Here is an 18880-nt window from a genome sequence, read left to right on the forward strand (position 1 = left end):
TGGTTGTATACCTGTTCTTGTATTATATATATATATTTTTTTTTTCAAGTACCAAATTCCATTAGTCTTATTTATAAAACTCGCAAAGAATTTAGAAATACTTTTTACAGGTATTTTTTTTAGAAAAAGGGGAAGACGCTGGACGCTGGGTGAAAGGCGAAAATAGAGGGCGAAAGAGACATATTTGGGGAAAAAATAAAAACTGTTTTAATGCTTTTTTCATAATTTAGTACGTTTGACAAGATTAAATTGAAATAGAATTGAGATATTATAATCATGAGACACATCTTTCTATTAAAAAAAAAAAAAAAAATTTTTTTTTTTTTTTTTAGGGGGAATTTTTTGGTCCGGAAAGGGGAAAAAACCAGCCTAGTTTGGTGGGGGAAGACTGTTATATAAGGTAAAAAAACCCTGTTTTATATGGGCTAAATTTTTGGAATGTCTTATTGGTGAAGGACCCATTATGTGGTGGACACCAGAAAGTTTAAATTTTCATCAATTTGCGTAGAATTGCAAAATAACATTACCAACTCATTCAGTTTAAGTTCAGAAGTCCATTTTTACCTCAAATATCGTCCAATTGAAGTTAGAAAGGCATAAATTCTTCAGTTAAACTTCTGCTTAAATCGCAACAATATCACTGACCTCTTGCCATATTATGAAACAGATTTAAATATCAGCCACTCAGAAGAAGGCATTACGGTGTAACGTGTACGTGTAATTTTATTTAACATGAGCTTTTAATACAGACTTTTACCTAACTAGATCTAGTATGCTCATCTTTGTCGATTTAATAAGCATATGTTCAAAACATATATGGCGCTGTTTCTATTCACTCTTCTAAGTTTCAGCAACTTTTTATGCATGTCTTTTTCGCACCTCTGTCTGTGTTGTTTTATGAACTTACATTCTACGTTACAAAGGACGGTATACTGTACCATCTGTATCAATATTATTTATGTACAGTATCAAAATAAAAGATGTTATTTATTTCAGAACTTTTTAATTGTCACTTTAGAAAAAAAACCAATGCTTAATTAATCCAGAAAAGTATAATAACATCGGTTTACTATGTAACGCTCTGAACCACAACAGACGAACGCAAACTGTATTTTACGTTGTTTATTCTTCCACATTTAAACCAGATTCTTAACATCGAGGCCGTGTTATCGATTTATATCTACACAGCAAGCGAATCGAGGGATATTGAACATTTGAATAGTGGTTGGATTTAAATTGCTCAGGCGTGCAAAATTCAAAGTGTCATTACATAATTTTTACGGAAAATTATCGAGAAATGAATTATCTACACAGGTATGTAAATATTATTGCAATCCGTTGATATTAAGTGTCTGATATCAGGGTTTGAATGTTGCGCACAAAATCTTGTGCAACAATATAGACAAAGAAGGAAAAATGTCCAATATTGTTTGAATGCTTCAGCCGTTGTACGCTCCAAATATTACCAATATAAAAAGTAGCTTAATATTTGAGAGCGTCAACAAGTTGGACTACAAATTCCATGTAAAGCAAATAAGTCACAAGTACATACTAGAAATGGCGCGGCAGAGGCCGACGCGTATCCCCACGCCGCATGTTTGACCCAGGGGCGCCCCAGGGTTGGTAATGGGGCCATGCATAGTTGAGATTGACCGTATTGTCATAAGAGAAGTTAAGTATCAATTAAAAGTGAATCGGTGTACAAATGAAGAAGTTATAGTAAAAGGCAATTTTGGATGGGTGTGGCCTATGTGGGTGGGGCGCCTCAGGGTTGGTAATGGGGCCATGCATAGTTGATATTGACCATATTATCGTGCATAGTTGAGATTGACCGTATTGCCATAAGAGAATTTCTGTATCAATTTGAAGTGAATCAGTGTAGAAATGAAGAAATTATAGTAAAAGGCAATTTTGGGTGGGTGTGGTCTATGTGGGTGAGGCGCCCCAGGGTTGGTGATGGGGCCATGCATAGTTGAGATTGACCGTATTGTCATAAGAGAGGTTCAGTATCAATTTGAAGTAAATCCGTGTAGAAATGAAGAAGTTAATGTAAAATAACATAAAAAATGAGTGAAAATCTCTGACCCGGCCCCGCCCCAACCCGCATAACTTTTGACCCAAGGGTCAGATCAAAATTCCAGATAGTGCAGGGTCGCACATATGCTCATAGCTACAATGTGTGTAAGTTTCAAGGTTCTAGTGCTTATAGTGTAGGAGGAGATAGTGGCCAGGACGGACAGACAGACGGCAGAGACAACCACAATATCCCCACGCTTTTCAAAAAGCGTGGGGATAAAAATCTATAAAACCAAGTTCAATCAACCCAATACATCAAAACAAAAACTCTTTTACCATGGACATCAAATTTGAATGTTTTGTGTGGAGAAATGCTCAAAACAAAAAGTTGATAAAAAAGGTAGTCAAACTGTGACAAACCTAAAGCCAAAGTTTTGAATTGAGCATTTAATTTATCAGGTTCCGGAGGTAGTCCATGAAGCATGATTGGTTGATAAGACAGGAGATCTATCTTGTCAAGGATTCCGCAGGTATTTGAATTATAATTTTTGCATATTTTTCGAATTTGCATTACTTGGTGTTGTCAATTGCAAATACTTACACATTTCCATTAAATGTTGATGTGTTTGAAACTTGGATTAATATCATTATTGGCGAGCACACCATATCAACGTATGATTTAATGTGCACTAGGGATATATATGATCTTTTTGTGATTATGCCATTTTATGTGGCTCATATTACAGATTAAAGTGCCGCCTGGATTCCAGGCTGCGAGTTTTCATGAAAAAAACTGTTATCAGTTGCAACTCCTGATAAAAGCTGGGAGTTTGATTATCACAACTATAACTAGAAATGGCGCGGCAAAGGCTGATGCGTATCCCCAGGCTGCATGTTTGACCCAGGGTTGGTAATGGGGCCATGCATAGTTGAGATTGACCGTATTGTCATAAGAGAAGTTAAGTATCAATTAGAAGTGAATCGGTGTAGAAATGAAGAACTTAAGTAAAAGGCAATTTTGGGTGGGTGTGGCCTATGTGGGCGGGGGCGCCCCAGGGTTGGTAATGGGGCCATACATAGTTGAGATTGACCGTGTTGTCATAAGAGATGTTCAGTATCAATTTGAAGTAAATCGGTGTAGAAATGAAGAAGTTAATGTAAAATAACATTAAAAAATGAGTGAAAACCTCTGATCCGGCCCCACCCCAACCCCCATAACTTTTGACCCAGGGGTCAGATCAAAATTCCAGCAGGGTCGCACATATGCTCATAGCTACCATGTGTGTAAGTTTCAAGGTTCTAGTGCATATAGTGTAGGAGGAGATTATTTCCGAGATAGTGGCCAGGATGGACGGACGGACAGACGGCGGAGATAACCACAATATCCCCACGCTTTTCAAAAAGCGTGGGGATAATTAGTAATGTTTCTTGCAGGCACTATCAGTCAGGGGTGCCAAGCCTTACATCTTACCCTAGCTCTTTATCTCTCTCACTCTGCAACACTGCTCTTTCTAAAGCCAATTACTATTGAGAATTAGCGCCTCATTATTTTAAATCATTTGATTATTCTGTGGGTAGTACTAGGGCCCATTAGGTAACATTTGAAATGAAATGCATTTGTTTTTGCCTGTCTTTGTTGCAAATGCTTGTTCAGGAGTAGTGCTCTGATCATTACGGTGTGTATTTAGAAGTTTACGAGATCCTTTCATTACTGAGGCTTCATTATGTGTGGAACCAGAAGAGTCCCAGCACTAGTAAGGCTAAAGTCCTAAATAACATTGTGTTACAATACCTATAGCCTAAGAATCAAATCAATGGCAAAATGTTTGCCTTTAAATGGCTTTACATGTATTACAATAAATGAGTGTAGGTGGCAAGCTGTTTGTACATGACAAATTCAATCTTTGGTAGGCCTTCATCCGCCATTCTGTGTACACAGGCCTGATATACCTTTATCTTTGTTTTTCCTATCAGAAGTTTGTTCTCTCAGACTCTCTTTGGCAGTCTGGCCATGGTAGCCGAAGCCTTTTGGATAGGCTTTCAAAGCTCAGCACCAATTTACAGGTTGCTGCTTAAGGTTGACCCAAGGTAGGTGAAGTCGTGGACATGAGGTAGGTGTAGTCGTAGACCATGTCCTGGATAATTTCCCCAATCTTTAATTCAGGGATAATTGTTGTTTTTTCAAGGTAACAGTGAGCCCAAAGTCTGTGCACGCATAAGCAAAGAGATTTAAGTCTCTGTTGGGCCTCCTCTGTGTGCATAGCAAGCGCAGCATCGTCTGTAAAATGCATTTCTCTGAAGGAAACTTCAATTACTTTTGTTCTGGTTGAATAGTTTCCAGTCAGACCTGGTGTAAAGGTAGATAGAATCAGTGAAAGAGTCAAAGCAGGTGTTAGCACGCAACTCTTCTTGAAGGAAGACAATAGTTCCTTTCATGGATGTGCAGTTTGATGGGGAAGCTGATCTTCTTTTTCTCCAAAAGGTTGATTAGTCCAGGTCTGCTTACCAGCCTTGATAAGGTCGATGAAGGCCAGGTAAAAATGCATACCCTGTTCTCTACACTTTTCTCGGAGTTGGCGTACTGTGCAGATAATGTTTGTGGTTGATCTGTCAGTGGGGAAGCCACACTGGATAGATTCATGCTGCAAATGTCTTGTCTGCAAAGTATGTGGGTAACCACGCTCAGCAGAGAGATGCCTCTGTAGTTGTTGCAGTCACTCTGGTCACCCTTGTTCTTGTATAGGGTGACTATGGTGGCATCTCGCATGTCTTTCGGGACTGTGTCTTCTTCCCAACACAAGAGCAGAAGATTATGCAGTGGCTGGAGTAAGGTGGTCTTTCAGCATTTGATGGCCTAAGGTGGGATGCCGTCACTTCCTGGGGCTTTGCCACAGCTCAGTGAGTCAATGGCTTTGGTAAGGTCTTTGACAGTGGGCAGAGAGTCAAGCTGTTTCATTTTAGGCAGATTGGGTGACAACAGTTGCCCTAGAGAATAGCTCTGAGTATTGCTAAATTTATCTCCTCATCTGTTGGTCACCATCACTGATTGCATCCCCAGTGGAAGACTTCAGCATGGTAATCTCCTTCAAGCGGGGCCCACTGGTTTCTTCATGCCGTTGTACATGCCATGCACATTCCCACAGTTGGCTGAGCGCTGGATGCTGTTGCTCAGCAGGTGTCAGTAGTCTTTGGCGCAGCCTGGGGCAATACGTTAAGTGTTGCAGCCTGTTGTCAGTAAAGCTGTGAGCGTCTTCTGGCATGGAGACTTCTTGTAGGCAAGAAGAACTGAGCGCTTGGTTGCTATGATTTTTTCAAGTTCTTGGAGGTGTTGAACAGTCAACTAATCAGGATTCTGTCCCTCCTTCTTTCCAAACGTTCTCATAGAGATTAGCTGTTAAAGGAATAACGTGTATTTATTGATTGAAGTAGTTATTTTGTATCTACATACTTGATATGCATTTACCAACTTTTCGTCCCTTCAGCAGCAGGCAGAGAGACATTAGACTCACTGAAAATGATTCAGTACAGGCGGGAAACTGTCATTAGTTATTATTCTAGGAGTGCATAAGAAGACTTTGGTAATATTTTAGATCTTGGTTACATTAACCCACAGACTGTGATTGACATATACATTACAGTCCTTCTACCCTGGGGATGAGGACAAATGTGCTGAGCTCTATGGTGGGTTATTTTACTCAAAAGCAGAAACAAATGTCAAAGTCCTTTGGTTTAGCCTGTTAACCTCATGTAGAAATAAAAATAATTATGTGCATGAGATGTATTTCCTGTTCAGGATTTGATAAGATTCACAGAAATTTCACAATACTTTAATTAGTTTATGTTTCTTAACTAAACTATGGTATTCCAAAGTATTTATTGATTTCTTACTGGATTCCCATGTATGGACAACTTTTGTTGTACTTTTTTTCCAGTTTAAAGAGTTATTACCCATTGATCTTAAGTGTTTGGATAGAGATCATTAAGGAATGATTATTTTCAAAGGTGGCCAACGTTCAATAAATTTGACTTTCTAATGCAGTCGGCAAATAAAAGAGACATAATAAGCCTTGCTAAATATATTTTCAATGCTAATGAAATGCGTAATAATATAGACAATCAGTTATAATTGTTAACTTCTACAAGACATAGCCAGGTTATTTTTAATTTTATTTTTTTCATTGAATATGTTTGTATAATTAAAATTATTCTACATTTTCCTCGTATTACAGTTGATGATATAATTATATTGATTACTGCTGTACGTACTACTGTTTTTTGTAAACTTCTCTTATTGAATATTGAATCAATGTATGTTTAACACACACACTGTGTAACTTTCTGTTTTGTGGCAAAAAAGCATTGTATTATGCTTATATGCTAATAAAGGTTGTTGTTGTTGTTGTTGTTGATTATGCATTTTATAATAATATAGTAATAATACAAGCTATTTGCTATAGTAGGACCATCTCTGCAATATTTTAGCAGGATTGATGGAAAAATACCAAGATTAAAGTACACAAATACCAAATTAAAAAAAGGACATGGAAAAAAGGACCATTCAATTTGATTCATCTAGTTTAATATTTATATAATGTTCATCAGGAAATAAGAATTCAGGTGGTTGTTATTCCATTTTAGGAATAGGACTTATACCCGTAAAATTTGGGAATTTAAGCATCACTTTTGGAAAAAGGATTGTTGCATGATCAATATCTTTTAAATGATTATTAAACAGAAAATATTAAAATAAAAAATATCAGTTAAACAGAAATAAAAATTGGGTTAGAACAAAAAGATACGTTTTAATATCAAGGAATATGACTGAATAACTGTTATAATATTCAGCCCCAAAAAAGAATTGCTTATTTTTCATTTGAGAAGATATTCTGTTTGTATATAAAATGTCTTATAAAAATTGTCTTAAATTAATTGTAAAAGCTTTGTTTAGTTTGTTGACATTTTCCAAACATGTGAGTCATCCACCAAAAGGTGATAAATATAGATTATTGGAAACCTGGTTAGTTGAAGGTATGTTGCAATGGTTTGTGCTTGCATTACTTGTTGAGAAGGGAAGTTAAACTATCAGCTGACACTGAGGCAGACAGTATTGCTATTGTATGAGAGATCTGTACTACAGTGGTGTTGTTGACAACTTAATCTTGAAAAGTTCAGGATTGTTTCTGCATGAGGTTTATTAATCATGGGACATGTTCACAAAATGTGGTAGTTTGTGGATTTAAGCTATTATTAATTAAATTGTGTGTGTGTGTTAGCTTACATATAGAAGATTTAAGGGATAGAAAAGTACCTTACAGTTATTGTGGCTTAGTGTAAACTCAAAAAGAAAGTAAGTATTTTAACAGAGTAATCATTCCATTATTTTCCACTTTTCTGTAAAGATGTAACTCTCTTATCCAGGGGCCGTAGTAAATTATATAAACATTTGATTTCAACAGGTATGAATTCTGAATTTAATAGTGTTGACTAAAATCATATAAATAAATATAGTATTTTTTGTTTTAAATAAAGAGTTCATTTCATTAAAGTAAATGATGGAAATGTTAACTTATTTGCAATAAATCAACATATTGATGTTGATTCACATTTAAAACCTTGTCAGGCACATTTGATGATTATTTAATATAATGTGTCAACAAATTCATAGTAATTTTTTTTTATTTATTACTTTGAATAATGAGATATTGTTAATATGGTTAAACATGAATTGAACTGAGCAATATGTTACATGTACATGTATTAGGATAGCTGCGATTACTGTACTTCGTGTTATGCACACCTTGTTATATTTTTTGTATGCATGTTCATGCAAGGGTTTGTTATCAGGTGTTCACAAGAAATGAAAACCTGTTTTATCTCTGTCTGTATCAAACATTAAACTTAAGGAAGTTAAAGCATTTAATAATTAAATATCAAGAATCTTCATGCGTGTATTATTACACTTCAATTATTTATTTTGAGGGGTGTCTGGTATATTGAACACTAGGCATTTTTAGTAAAATTAAATTAACATACCTTTTATCTGATAACATAAATTTTGTAATTGTTGGAAAATCCTTCAGCCATGGCCTATGCATATGTAAAATAATTATGCATTCTGTTTCTTGCTGTTTGATTATCCTTGAATGTTACAATTTGGGATGCGAATTAAGATTGTGTTGGGTATTTGCGAACCGCTTTTTGGAATTTTGCCAGATTTGTGACAACATAGTGAATAATGTTAAAAAATTATGTTTCATCAACCTTTTAAAGGGATCTTTTCACGCTTTGGTAAATTGACAAAATTGAAAAAAGTTGTTTCAGATTCGTAAGTTTTCGTTTTAGTTATGATATTTGTGAGGAAACAGTAATACTGAACATTAACCATGCTCTAATATAGCCATTATATGCATCTTTTGACGATTTTAAAACCTAAAAATTATAAAGCGTTGCAACGCGAAACGATTGAATAATTTGGAGAGTTCTGTTTTTGTCGTTAAATTTTGTGAAACTACGAAGATTGCTTATATAAGGTATAAAATACGTCACGTATGTGTACGTGGCGGAATAGCTCAGTAGGCTAAAGCGTTTTTACTTCAGCACTCTGGCAGGACTCCAGGGGTCACTGGTTCGAAACCTGCTCCGGGCAATGTTCTTTTCCTTTTTTTTATTTTTTTCTTGATTTTTTACTGGAGCTTTTACGATCCAATGTTTACATTTATCAATATAAAGCATTTAATGAATAAGTTAAAAAAATGCCAAAATCTGTGAAAAGGCCCCTTTAAATGTAAACACAACATTTTAGTATCTGTGCTATTTTGATTTGTATACAATCAATTACATAATTATCTCAACAGTAAGATGTTTATTGAGAATTCATTATGCGCTAAAGTTTAGGATTATATATATGTATAGCAAAAAATGATATACACAATCAGATATAGATGTGCCATAACTGTCAGTTTTCAAAGACTTTGAATAAGTATTAGAGGTGACAAGATTTAGCATGACTCTTAATTTCCCAAGAGGTCATAGGTCAGTAGCCAATGGTATAAATATGGATAACTGTTGCCAATCCAAAAGATAACCTTTTTTCTAATAAAGATAATCAAAGTCAAATGCCTGGGCTAAATCTTATCCGAAACTTCACGAAAAACGTGCACCTCTTTGGATATCTATTTTTTATATAATCACTAACCAAAAAAGATATAAAAAATTGAAGTTTTATTACTTTTTACTCACATGCTGTTATGTGGAAAATAAATACAAAATGTAGCATACATTTACAAAATTATTAAATGAATGTTACAAAACATTTGTATTAAGAAAATGATATGTTATCAAAGCAAGTGATCTCAAATAACTTTCCTGTCTTTAGAGAGAAAAAGTACATATGACATTTTTAACGTATACTTAAATATGTTTACCACTAAAGCCCTTAAAGATGTTTCTGTTAAACAGTAAATAACGAGATACGGCAAAATGTTAAGTGGTTAATTTTTGTTTACCCTCTTTCATCCCTAGTTTTTTTTTATTGTTTTAGGTGCGAACACTGAAGAATTGTTGATATAAGTTTATTACACTCAGAGCACTCTTTTTCTTCAAACCAGTTACTTGCAGTAATAAATGCATGAAATCAAAAAAAGAAAAAAATATTTCACTGCATATTTTTAATCTTTCAGGAACCATGGAAAAATGTTACCCCAAAGGTTACTCCTTCAACTAGAATCAGTGTCAACACCGGATGATGTGCAAATTAATTTATAGCACTGGTTGCTGACTGTGTTCATATGTACTTGTATTGGATGATTTTCCCAACATTTTGAGAGCCCCTCAAATTTCATTCGATCATCATGGCGATGACAAAAGTGAAGAACCTGCAGATGTGGTGTAAGAAGATGGCAGAGGGATATCGCGACGTGGAAGTGCGGGACATGGATAAGTCGTGGAAATCAGGGCTCGCATTCTGCGCCATTATTCACCGGTTCCGACCAGACCTCATGTAAGTGTCTGGGAACAATATGTTTTTATGCCCCCAAAGGAGGGCATATAGTGATCACACTGTCCGTCTGTCAGTTACACTTTTGCGTTTAGGTTTCGAAAAATGCTCTTAACTTCTATGTCGCTTCAGATGTAACCTTCATATTTGGTATGCATGTGTATAAGGACAAGACCTTTCCATATGTACAAACATTTCGACCCCTTTTACCTTGACCTTGAAGTTAGGGTTCGGGTTTAGGCTTCAAACTCTATGTTTAGGTTTCCAAAAAGCGTTTTTCGGGTGCATATGTTCTCCGATGGAGACAGCTCTTGTTTGGTCCCTCATTAACAATATAGAAAGTTGGTCACCTGTGCGCAGTTGAAATGATCTACCCTGTTCACTATAAAGTCATGCAAGGTGTTGTGGTCTCATTAGGTGTCATGGAAGCTCCTGAAAATAATGCAGGATGTGCATGCAGGTCAGGGGACTTTGCTTGCTGCATATATCATAAGACCCATTTTCACATTATGCGGCTCATATGGGGGAGAACTGCAGCTGTCTTCTCTAAACAAAACAAGCTTTGATCGGACTGTTTTAATAACTAAAAGGTTAAGTAATGTGAGGTGTCAAAAAATGTTGGTCATTTTTACAATAAACTTGAAACACCCAGGTCACAGGTATTTATTGGACCATGGAAAGTCTAGGCTTGTTTATATTTGAACAATTTAGCAAACAAAACAATGATTTGCTTAGATTAGAGATATGTGAAGTTTAATTCTGATAAATGCATATGAGTTTTATAAAAGTATAAGAAATGATTTGTTAAAAAAAACTAAGTAATATATTGTTCCTGCTAAAATTAAAATGGCACCCATTATGGTCTACTGAACCATACCATCGACAATAGCTTAAAGATGGACAGCTAAAATAAGTGGCCTTATTTTAGGCCCTTCTTTTAGTTATTGCCTTGCATCAAAAGAATACACTATAATTATTCATGATCTTCAGATGTGAGTTCACAGTTCAAGATTCTGTTGCCTTGTATAATCGAAGCAGGCAGATCATTGTATAAATATTTTATCAGCTATGGTCTAAGAGTGTCTTTTGTCTCCTTTTGCATATTGTATCCATTAATTGATTACTGGGTAATATGGTATATGTTGGTTTATACGCCACACCTGTGTATAGAAATGTTCTTTTTACTCTGTGGCCAACAATTTGAGTAACTGTGTACGGTTGTGGCATTGTCATTTTTTCTGTGACTGTTGAAACATATTATTTTTTTCTTTTATACATTCAAAGCAATGAACTAATATAAGCACTCCTGTGTTTGTTTCCTCGGAAAAAAAACAGTACTTGTTTTGGGGGAAGTTATTAGAATGACTCCTCAGTGGAATCCAAATCCTCCCAGTTACCAATACCCTATAAATTGCACCATTGTTATCTCAATGTTATAAATTATGTCATTCATGTAACATTCATCAGAGCTCAGATGTATTCATCGCCCAATATATACCTGAAACAGAAAGTGAAACGTTTATAAAAGTACAGGTAAGAAATGAAACAGCAACTGCAAGATGTTGAGAAACCCAACTGTTTTCTATTCAGTTTTGTCGAAAGTGTTGCATACCAAACCCATAATGGCTTTGTGTGTTTATGTGTATCTTAGATACATTAATTATCCACACAGCTCCATGTACAGTTCATTTGAACAAGACAAACAGATTTATTTTGCATACAATAAAATTACGTACATTATTCTGTTTCATTGTGTGTTATATGCAATCAACGTGTTTATGTGGTTTTCTAACCTAAATATGAAAGATGTGATTAGAGGTTGGATTGCACAATACTTATCAGTATGAGTTTAAGTAGATTGTATTTATCCTGTTTTGAAAAGCAAACAACAGTGCAACAAAATTACAAATGTCAGCCACATTGACAAGTCTGTTCATGAATCAATCCCTTACATATTCATGGACACAATCCATATGCAACTATACACATGTCATTTGCAGTTACTTAAGCTGATGGTTGAGTGTGGTATAAAATTGTTTTTATTTAAGAAATGTTTAGCCAATGCAACATTATTGCACCCAACTTTCCAGTTACATTCAAAACACTCAATACCACTATACAGATATAATCTTTTCCGTTAAAAGCACTAATCTTGGTGTTCTCTATCCTCATATAGATTCATATTTAACAAACATTAGAGATTTGAATTACAAACGTTGCTCATTTGTTAATGGAAACAGCTTTCTCTACTTAGCAATAACAACATGTTGCAGCTTTTCTCTGCATAGCAATCAGGTGCGATTAAAGCTTTTTTCCACATAGTAAAGATGTGAAGTTACAGCTTTTGGCTTTAAGAGCAATCACATGAGGTAGCAGATTTTCTCTACATAGCAATCATGTGAGGTTCCATCTTTCCCTGTACACCAATCTTATGAGGTTGCAGCTTCCTTGTACAGGAATCTTGTGAGGTTGCAGCTTTTCCTGTACAGCAATCCAGTGAGGTAGAAGCTTTCCCTGTATAGCAATCTTGTGGGGTTGCAGCTTTTCCTGTACAGCAATCTTGTGAGGTTGCAGCTTTTCCTGTACAGCAATCTTGTGAGGTTGCAGCTTTTACTGTACAGCAATCTTGTGAGGTTGCAGCTTTTCCTGTACAGCAATCTTGTGAGGTTGCAGCTTTTCCTGTACAGCAATCTTGTGAGGTTGCAGCTTTTCCTGTACAGCAATCTTGTGAGGTTGCAGCTTTTCCTGTACAGCAATCTTGTGAGGTTGAAGCTTTCCGTGTACAGCAATCTTGTGAGGTTGCAGCTTGTCCTTTATATAGCCATCTTGTGAGGTTGCAGCTTTCCCTGAACAGCAATCTTGTGAGGTTGAAGCTTTCCGTGTACAGCAATCTTGTGAGGTTGAAGCTTTCCCTGTACAGCAATCTTGTGAGGTTGCAGCTTTCCCTGTACAGCAATCTTGTGAGGTTGCAACTTTCCTTGTACAGCAATCTTGTGAGGTTGCAGCTTTCCCTGTACAGCAATTTTGCGAGGTTGCAACTTTCCATATACAGCAATCTTGTGAGGTTGAAGCTTTCCTTGTACAGCAATCTTGTGAGGTTGCAGCTTTTTCTGTACAGCAATCTTGTGAGGTTGCAGCTTTTCCTGTACAGCAATCTTGTGAGGTTGAAGCTTTCTGTGTACAGCAATCTTGTGAGGTTGCAGCTTTTCCTTTCTATAGCTATCTTGTGTGGTTGCAGCTTTCCCTGTACAGAAATCTTGTGAGGTTGCAGCTTTCCCTGTACAGCAATCTTGTGAGGTTGCAGCTTTATATAGCTATCTTGTGAGGTTGCAGTTTTTCCTTTATTTAGCTATCTTGTGAGCTTGCAGCTTTTGTTTGACTGGTTTAACAAGTTGTTCTATTGGTATCAATAGCTTTTTCATTGACTATGATGGGCAGGGAGAATGACTTTGCATACTTGACCTGTGGTGTAGTTAATGTTACATTGACAATGTCTTTACAACCTTGATAACTGCTTTGTGTTAGCTTTTATTGCACATAACATTGGCAACAATTTGATGGGAAGTTTGTGTCAATAGTTTGGTTTCCTGACAGACATTAAAACCCTTGCAAATGACTTAGATTGATGTGATGTATTTTGCAGTGTGGGTTGTCATACACCAATTATAATGAAACAGGGCTGTACCTCCCTTTGTAATTGACCAGAATATGATGTAATATAGTACCAACTTTGACTGAATGGTATTTGACATTGTTCAGTGAGATCATCCTGATTACTGACAAGACACTTAACTGGTCATTGTTATTCACAAGTGTGGCAAGGGTAAACAATATTGACTCATCCATTAGAACAAACAAAGCTGGCCTGTCCTATCATGTCCCATGGTAAACAGTGTTTGAATTAAGGCATGTTAATTATTGTCAAGTTGTGATTTACCATTCTCATCTGACCATTGACCTTTGTAAAGAAGTTCTTTCCTGTTGTGACATTGAATAAATGTCCTTCTCTGAAATGCGAAGAATGTTGTACTATTGTTTAATGTCAAAGTCATGAAAAAAAATTCTCCTTGCAAATTACTTCAGTATCATAATTTACTTTTACTCTGTGTTTCCTTTTCACATTCAGGGTTTCTCCCACTTAAGTGTGAAGGGATTTTGGGCCATATTGGCACGTGGTTGTGAGGGGTGTCCCTCCTTGTTGTATTCTTTTACATTTTAGGTGCAGTATGAGTATAATTTAATCATGATTGTTTTTGAACACTATTCGATTTATGTTGGTCCAAAACAAAAAATAACTATGAGCATGTTATTGTCTTCATTTATTGGTTAAGGCACCAATGCCTCCATTCTTAAAAAATCCAGTAGCAACTGATACACATCTTTTAACAACCTTTTGTGAGTTAAAACACATTGCACACTTGAACTGGACCATGTTTTATGGAAATTTTTCTAGTTGTGTGATTCCACTGTGACAGCCTTTTAAGTTTAAAATTTTGCAGATTTTAAGAATTGTAAGAAGCAAATTGTGCTAAAAAATAATGTAAAACACAAAAATAAGTATGAACATGAAACTTAAATCAGTTTAACCTCATATAAGTATCAAAATTATTTATTAATTCATTTTAAAATAAACTAGATAAATGCAGCATTTAACTGAAGCTTATTGCCTATTTAAATGTATTAAGATGCAGTCTGCACATTCTAATCAGGGACGACACTTTCTGCTTTTATGGGATGTTTTGTTTAAAGGAAGTACTTCTTAATGAAAATCAAGTCTGGGTGGAACATGTCGTCCCTGATAAGCCTTACTGGACAATACTTTAGGCACATGCATTAAGCCTTACTGGACAATACTTTAGGCACATGCATTAAGCCTTACTGGACAATACTTTAGGCACATGCATTAAGTCCTGTTTTCCCAGAGTGTTGCTCATATTAACCCTTTGCATGCTGGGAAATTTGTCGTCTGCTAAAATGTTGTCTGCTGAATATTTCAAATTAGCATTTTCTTCGATTTTTTTCAAAGAATACTATCAGAATAGCAAACAGTTTGGATCCTGATGAGACGCCACGTTCTGTGGCGTCTCATCTGGATCCAAACTGTTTGAAAAGGCCTTCAAAATTCGGTTCCAGCACTGAAAGGGTTAAAGTTAGAGGACTTAAAGGGGCCTTTTACCAGATTTTGGCATGTTTTGAAGTTTGTCATTAAATGCTTTATATTGATAAATGTAAAAATTGGATCTAAAAAGCTCCAGTAAAAAATAAAGAATAAAATTAAAAAAAGAAAAAAAATTAACCTTCAGCAGGGCTCGAACCACTGACCCCTGGAGTCAAAACTCTACCAATTAGACTGCTCGACCATTCTGCCAAGTATGTATATCAGACATATTTTATACTTTATGTAAGCAATCTTTGTAGTTTCACAAAATATAATGACAACAACAGAACTCGCCAAATTATTCAATCGTTTCACGTTGCAACGCTTTATAATTTTCAGGTTTTTAAATCGTTGAAAGATGCATATAATGGGTATACTAGAACATGGTAAATGTTCAGTATTACTGTTTCCTCACAAATATCATAAAAAACGAAAATTTGCGAATCTGAAACAACTTTTTTCAATTTTGTCAATTTAACAAAATGTGAAAAGGCCCCTTTAATGCTAAGCATCAGCAGGCATTACCTTTTCAGTGCACCAGCTAGGATTTGAAAAGGGCAGGGGGGGGGGGTTATTTTGTCAAAAGGGCACTTTTGACGCTCAGTATTTTGTCAAAAGGTCACTTTTGAGTGCGCTGGCATATCTGGAATGCTCATTTTTGCATATTTATTTGTATGTTATTAATAATGGTTAGAATATATTATTCCCAATATTATTAAACCATGCAATTAAAATGTCTACAATGAGGAATAAATTAATTACGATGTAATTAGAGATTTATACTGTATTTTATGTCAAAAATATAAATAAATAAAAGGGCAGGGTGGGGCCTCAGAAGGGCAGGGCGGGGCCTCGGAAGGGCAGGGCGTGGCGCCCTTCCATTTAGGCCTCGCTGGAGCACTGCGGTTTTTATGGGTAGTTTTAGGGACCAGCTAGCTTGTTGTAAGAGAGCTGGACTACACATAGGAGCATAGCTGGATACCCTATAGGAACTTTTGTGAAAAAATCTGTGGACCTTGCAATTTTCTTAGTAGATGACTGTCTGCCATGATATGATTTGATTACTGTTGGAAATAAAAAAAAATAAAAATGAACAAACGTTTGTTCATTTTGTTAATTTTCTGTTACATTAAACATATCATTGGTTGTTAAAATGTAGTCGTTACATATTAAGTTCGTTATAAAAGCTTAATTAAAACAGGACCCTAGATTTCTATAGAAAATATCTGAAGTATTAACACACAGTTTCAGGAATTGTTTATGATATAAAAGTGGTAATATCAGTGAATAGATATTGAAGTCTAATGTAAAATAAGATTGAGAGAACAATATGTGTTAAACAGTTATTGTTTGTATTTATAATTTGAATTGAATGGATTATTATTTAATACCTGTTTACACAGGTAAGTAACTTGGTGGCTTCACAGCACTTGGGTATGGTTTCCCAACCTATTTTAAGGTTACTGCTATTTAAGGCCAATGATTGATAACATTGTCCACAAACAATAATGGTCTTCTAGTGTGACAAAGTTAGCCATGAGTAAGCCCAATTTAATATGCATCTCACAAAAGCTATCTTGGCTATCAACATATTTGGATGTTTGTCATGTATTGATAAGAATTTAAGTTACAAAGATACTACCATTGTGCAAGAAGGTTAATTCCATGTCCATTGATAAAGTTGATAATGTGTGGTTAAAATAGCTTTTAAGATGTTTATTTTCCAAACATAAGTAGGATAGGTTTCAAACTTTTTTAAAGAAAATTGTCTGCTCATCGTCATATTTATGTATAGACTATACAATTTTGGCAATACAATTCAGACATGTAAGTACTAGAAAACCACGATGTTTGAATTTAGCTCACCTGAGCAAAACATGATCATGGTGAGTTTATGTGATCACGTTTCATGTGTTGTTGGTTTTTCAGTGATTTGTTGTCAACATCTACCTTGTGAACACTATGTCACATACTGCATAAGATACATTGTAGATTACTAAGGATAGTATTAATTATTTGTTTTGCATCAAGTTCAATACCGTGTCTACCTAAATCGATATACAAATAGACATCATATGTTAACTTCAAACTAGACTAGGAGAATACCCCAAGTTATTGCCCAGCGATTGGTTCACTTATTAGCCATGTCTTGGGTTAGCACATGCAGCCCATTAATTGTTGTATAATCTCATGTAAAGTTTTTCAATGTATATTGATATATTCACTTTAGTACAGAGAGTCAGCACATGTAAGACAACTGAGCAGATAGGTCATTATTACTTGTTGTCACAGGGCCGTTAGGCCGCCACATTAATCTTGTTGTTTAGAATATTTTACAGAAATCAGTTTAATCAGCAAAAATAAATCTTAATGAAAACTGTATTGGACTTGTGTACGGTATTGTGTTCCACCGACTATGCAACAACTATAGAGGCCACATTTATTGCAAAATCTTCATGACTCTTGGTCAGATAATTTGTCTAAAAATCTAAAAAAAGATTTAGAAATTGGTTCAATCAGCTAGATTTTGAAATAAAATATGCCCATCTATAAGGTTGTTACAGAGTTCATTTAAACATTTTATGTTTATCCTTTCAGTGACTACGACTCATTGTCCAAAGAAAATGTTTTTGAAAACAACAATTTGGTAAGAAGAACTATTGTATGCATCATTATGCTTCCCCAAAAAATTAGTCACCGCTTCGTCTGTCCGTCCGTCCGTGTGTCAGTGTTTCCGTCCATGCACAATTTTTGTCCGGGCTATTTATCAGCAACTAATGACCGGAATTCAATGAAACTTTATGGGAAGCTTCACTACCAAGAGGAGATTTGTATATTATCAGCGGGCTCTGGTCGGATGATTTTTCACAGAGTTATGGCCCTTTGAAATTTTCCATTGTACATATAGTGCAATTCTTGTCCGAGATATTTCTCAGCAACTTATTACGGAAATTCAATGAAACTTTATGGGAAGCTTCACTACCAACAGGAGATGTGCATATTATCAGCCGGTTATGGTCGGATGATTTTTCACAGAGTTATGGCCCTTTGAATTTTTCTATAAACTGTACATATAGTGCAATTCTTGTCCCGGGCTATTTCTCCCCAACTACTGACTGGAATACAATGAAGCTTTATGGGAAGCTTAACTACCTTGAGGAGATGCGCATGTTATTAGTGGGTTCTGGTTAGATGATTTATTTAGAGAGTTATGGCCCTTTGAAATTTTTAAGTTGCTTAACCATCCATCGCATTATTTTGTCCAAAGTTATGCCCATCAAGACGTTTCCTTTTATCTGAATATATAGTGCAATATTGTGACCAAAAAAAACTTTGGGGAGCATCACCCGTCTCTGACGGTTTCTTGTTTTTTATTTGTCACATATAAGTATTTTTGTACATTTGTTCAATTAACTGAAATTATGTCCAGAGAAAAGTTTTTGTTTAGATTCTATTTCTTGGTTGTCTTTACCATGATCACTAAAGTTTAAGAGTTTTAATTTAATGGTGTTAATATAGAATTACATTATAAATGAAGCATTTTTTAAGAAATAGAAATTTAAACAATTCCAATGATTATTTTCATTTTCATATTACACCCTTATCATTAAATTTTGCATTCAGTCAAAATCTGATAGATAAAAAATAGTAATGTTAAACAAAATAATTCTGCCTTGTTATTCCCTTGCACAGGCAGAAGGATAAAGAAT

The 18880-nt window shown here is 35.4% G+C and overlaps 1 protein-coding gene across 5 annotated transcripts in view; it reads left to right on the forward strand.

The window, feature by feature from the left end:
• The first annotated feature begins 330 nt into the window (after nucleotides 1-330).
• Nucleotides 331-18880, forward strand: part of LOC127869007 (MICAL-like protein 1) — a 60871-nt gene continuing 42321 nt past the window's right edge. For 2 of the 5 annotated variants that reach the window (XM_052411253.1, XM_052411255.1), the window contains exons 1-3: nucleotides 7070-7363; nucleotides 9696-10015; nucleotides 17769-17817. In XM_052411253.1, coding sequence (XP_052267213.1) covers nucleotides 9867-10015; nucleotides 17769-17817 — 198 coding nt within the window. In that variant the 5' untranslated portion in view covers nucleotides 7070-7363; nucleotides 9696-9866. Of the gene's footprint in view, nucleotides 401-7068; nucleotides 7364-9695; nucleotides 10016-16893; nucleotides 16998-17768; nucleotides 17818-18880 lie in introns of those variants that run through there. The other 3 variants (XM_052411254.1, XM_052411256.1, XM_052411257.1) reach the window with 3 other exon arrangements.

This window comes from Dreissena polymorpha, chromosome 2, assembly GCF_020536995.1.
Source record: "Dreissena polymorpha isolate Duluth1 chromosome 2, UMN_Dpol_1.0, whole genome shotgun sequence".
NCBI classification, from domain to species: domain Eukaryota; kingdom Metazoa; phylum Mollusca; class Bivalvia; order Myida; family Dreissenidae; genus Dreissena; species Dreissena polymorpha.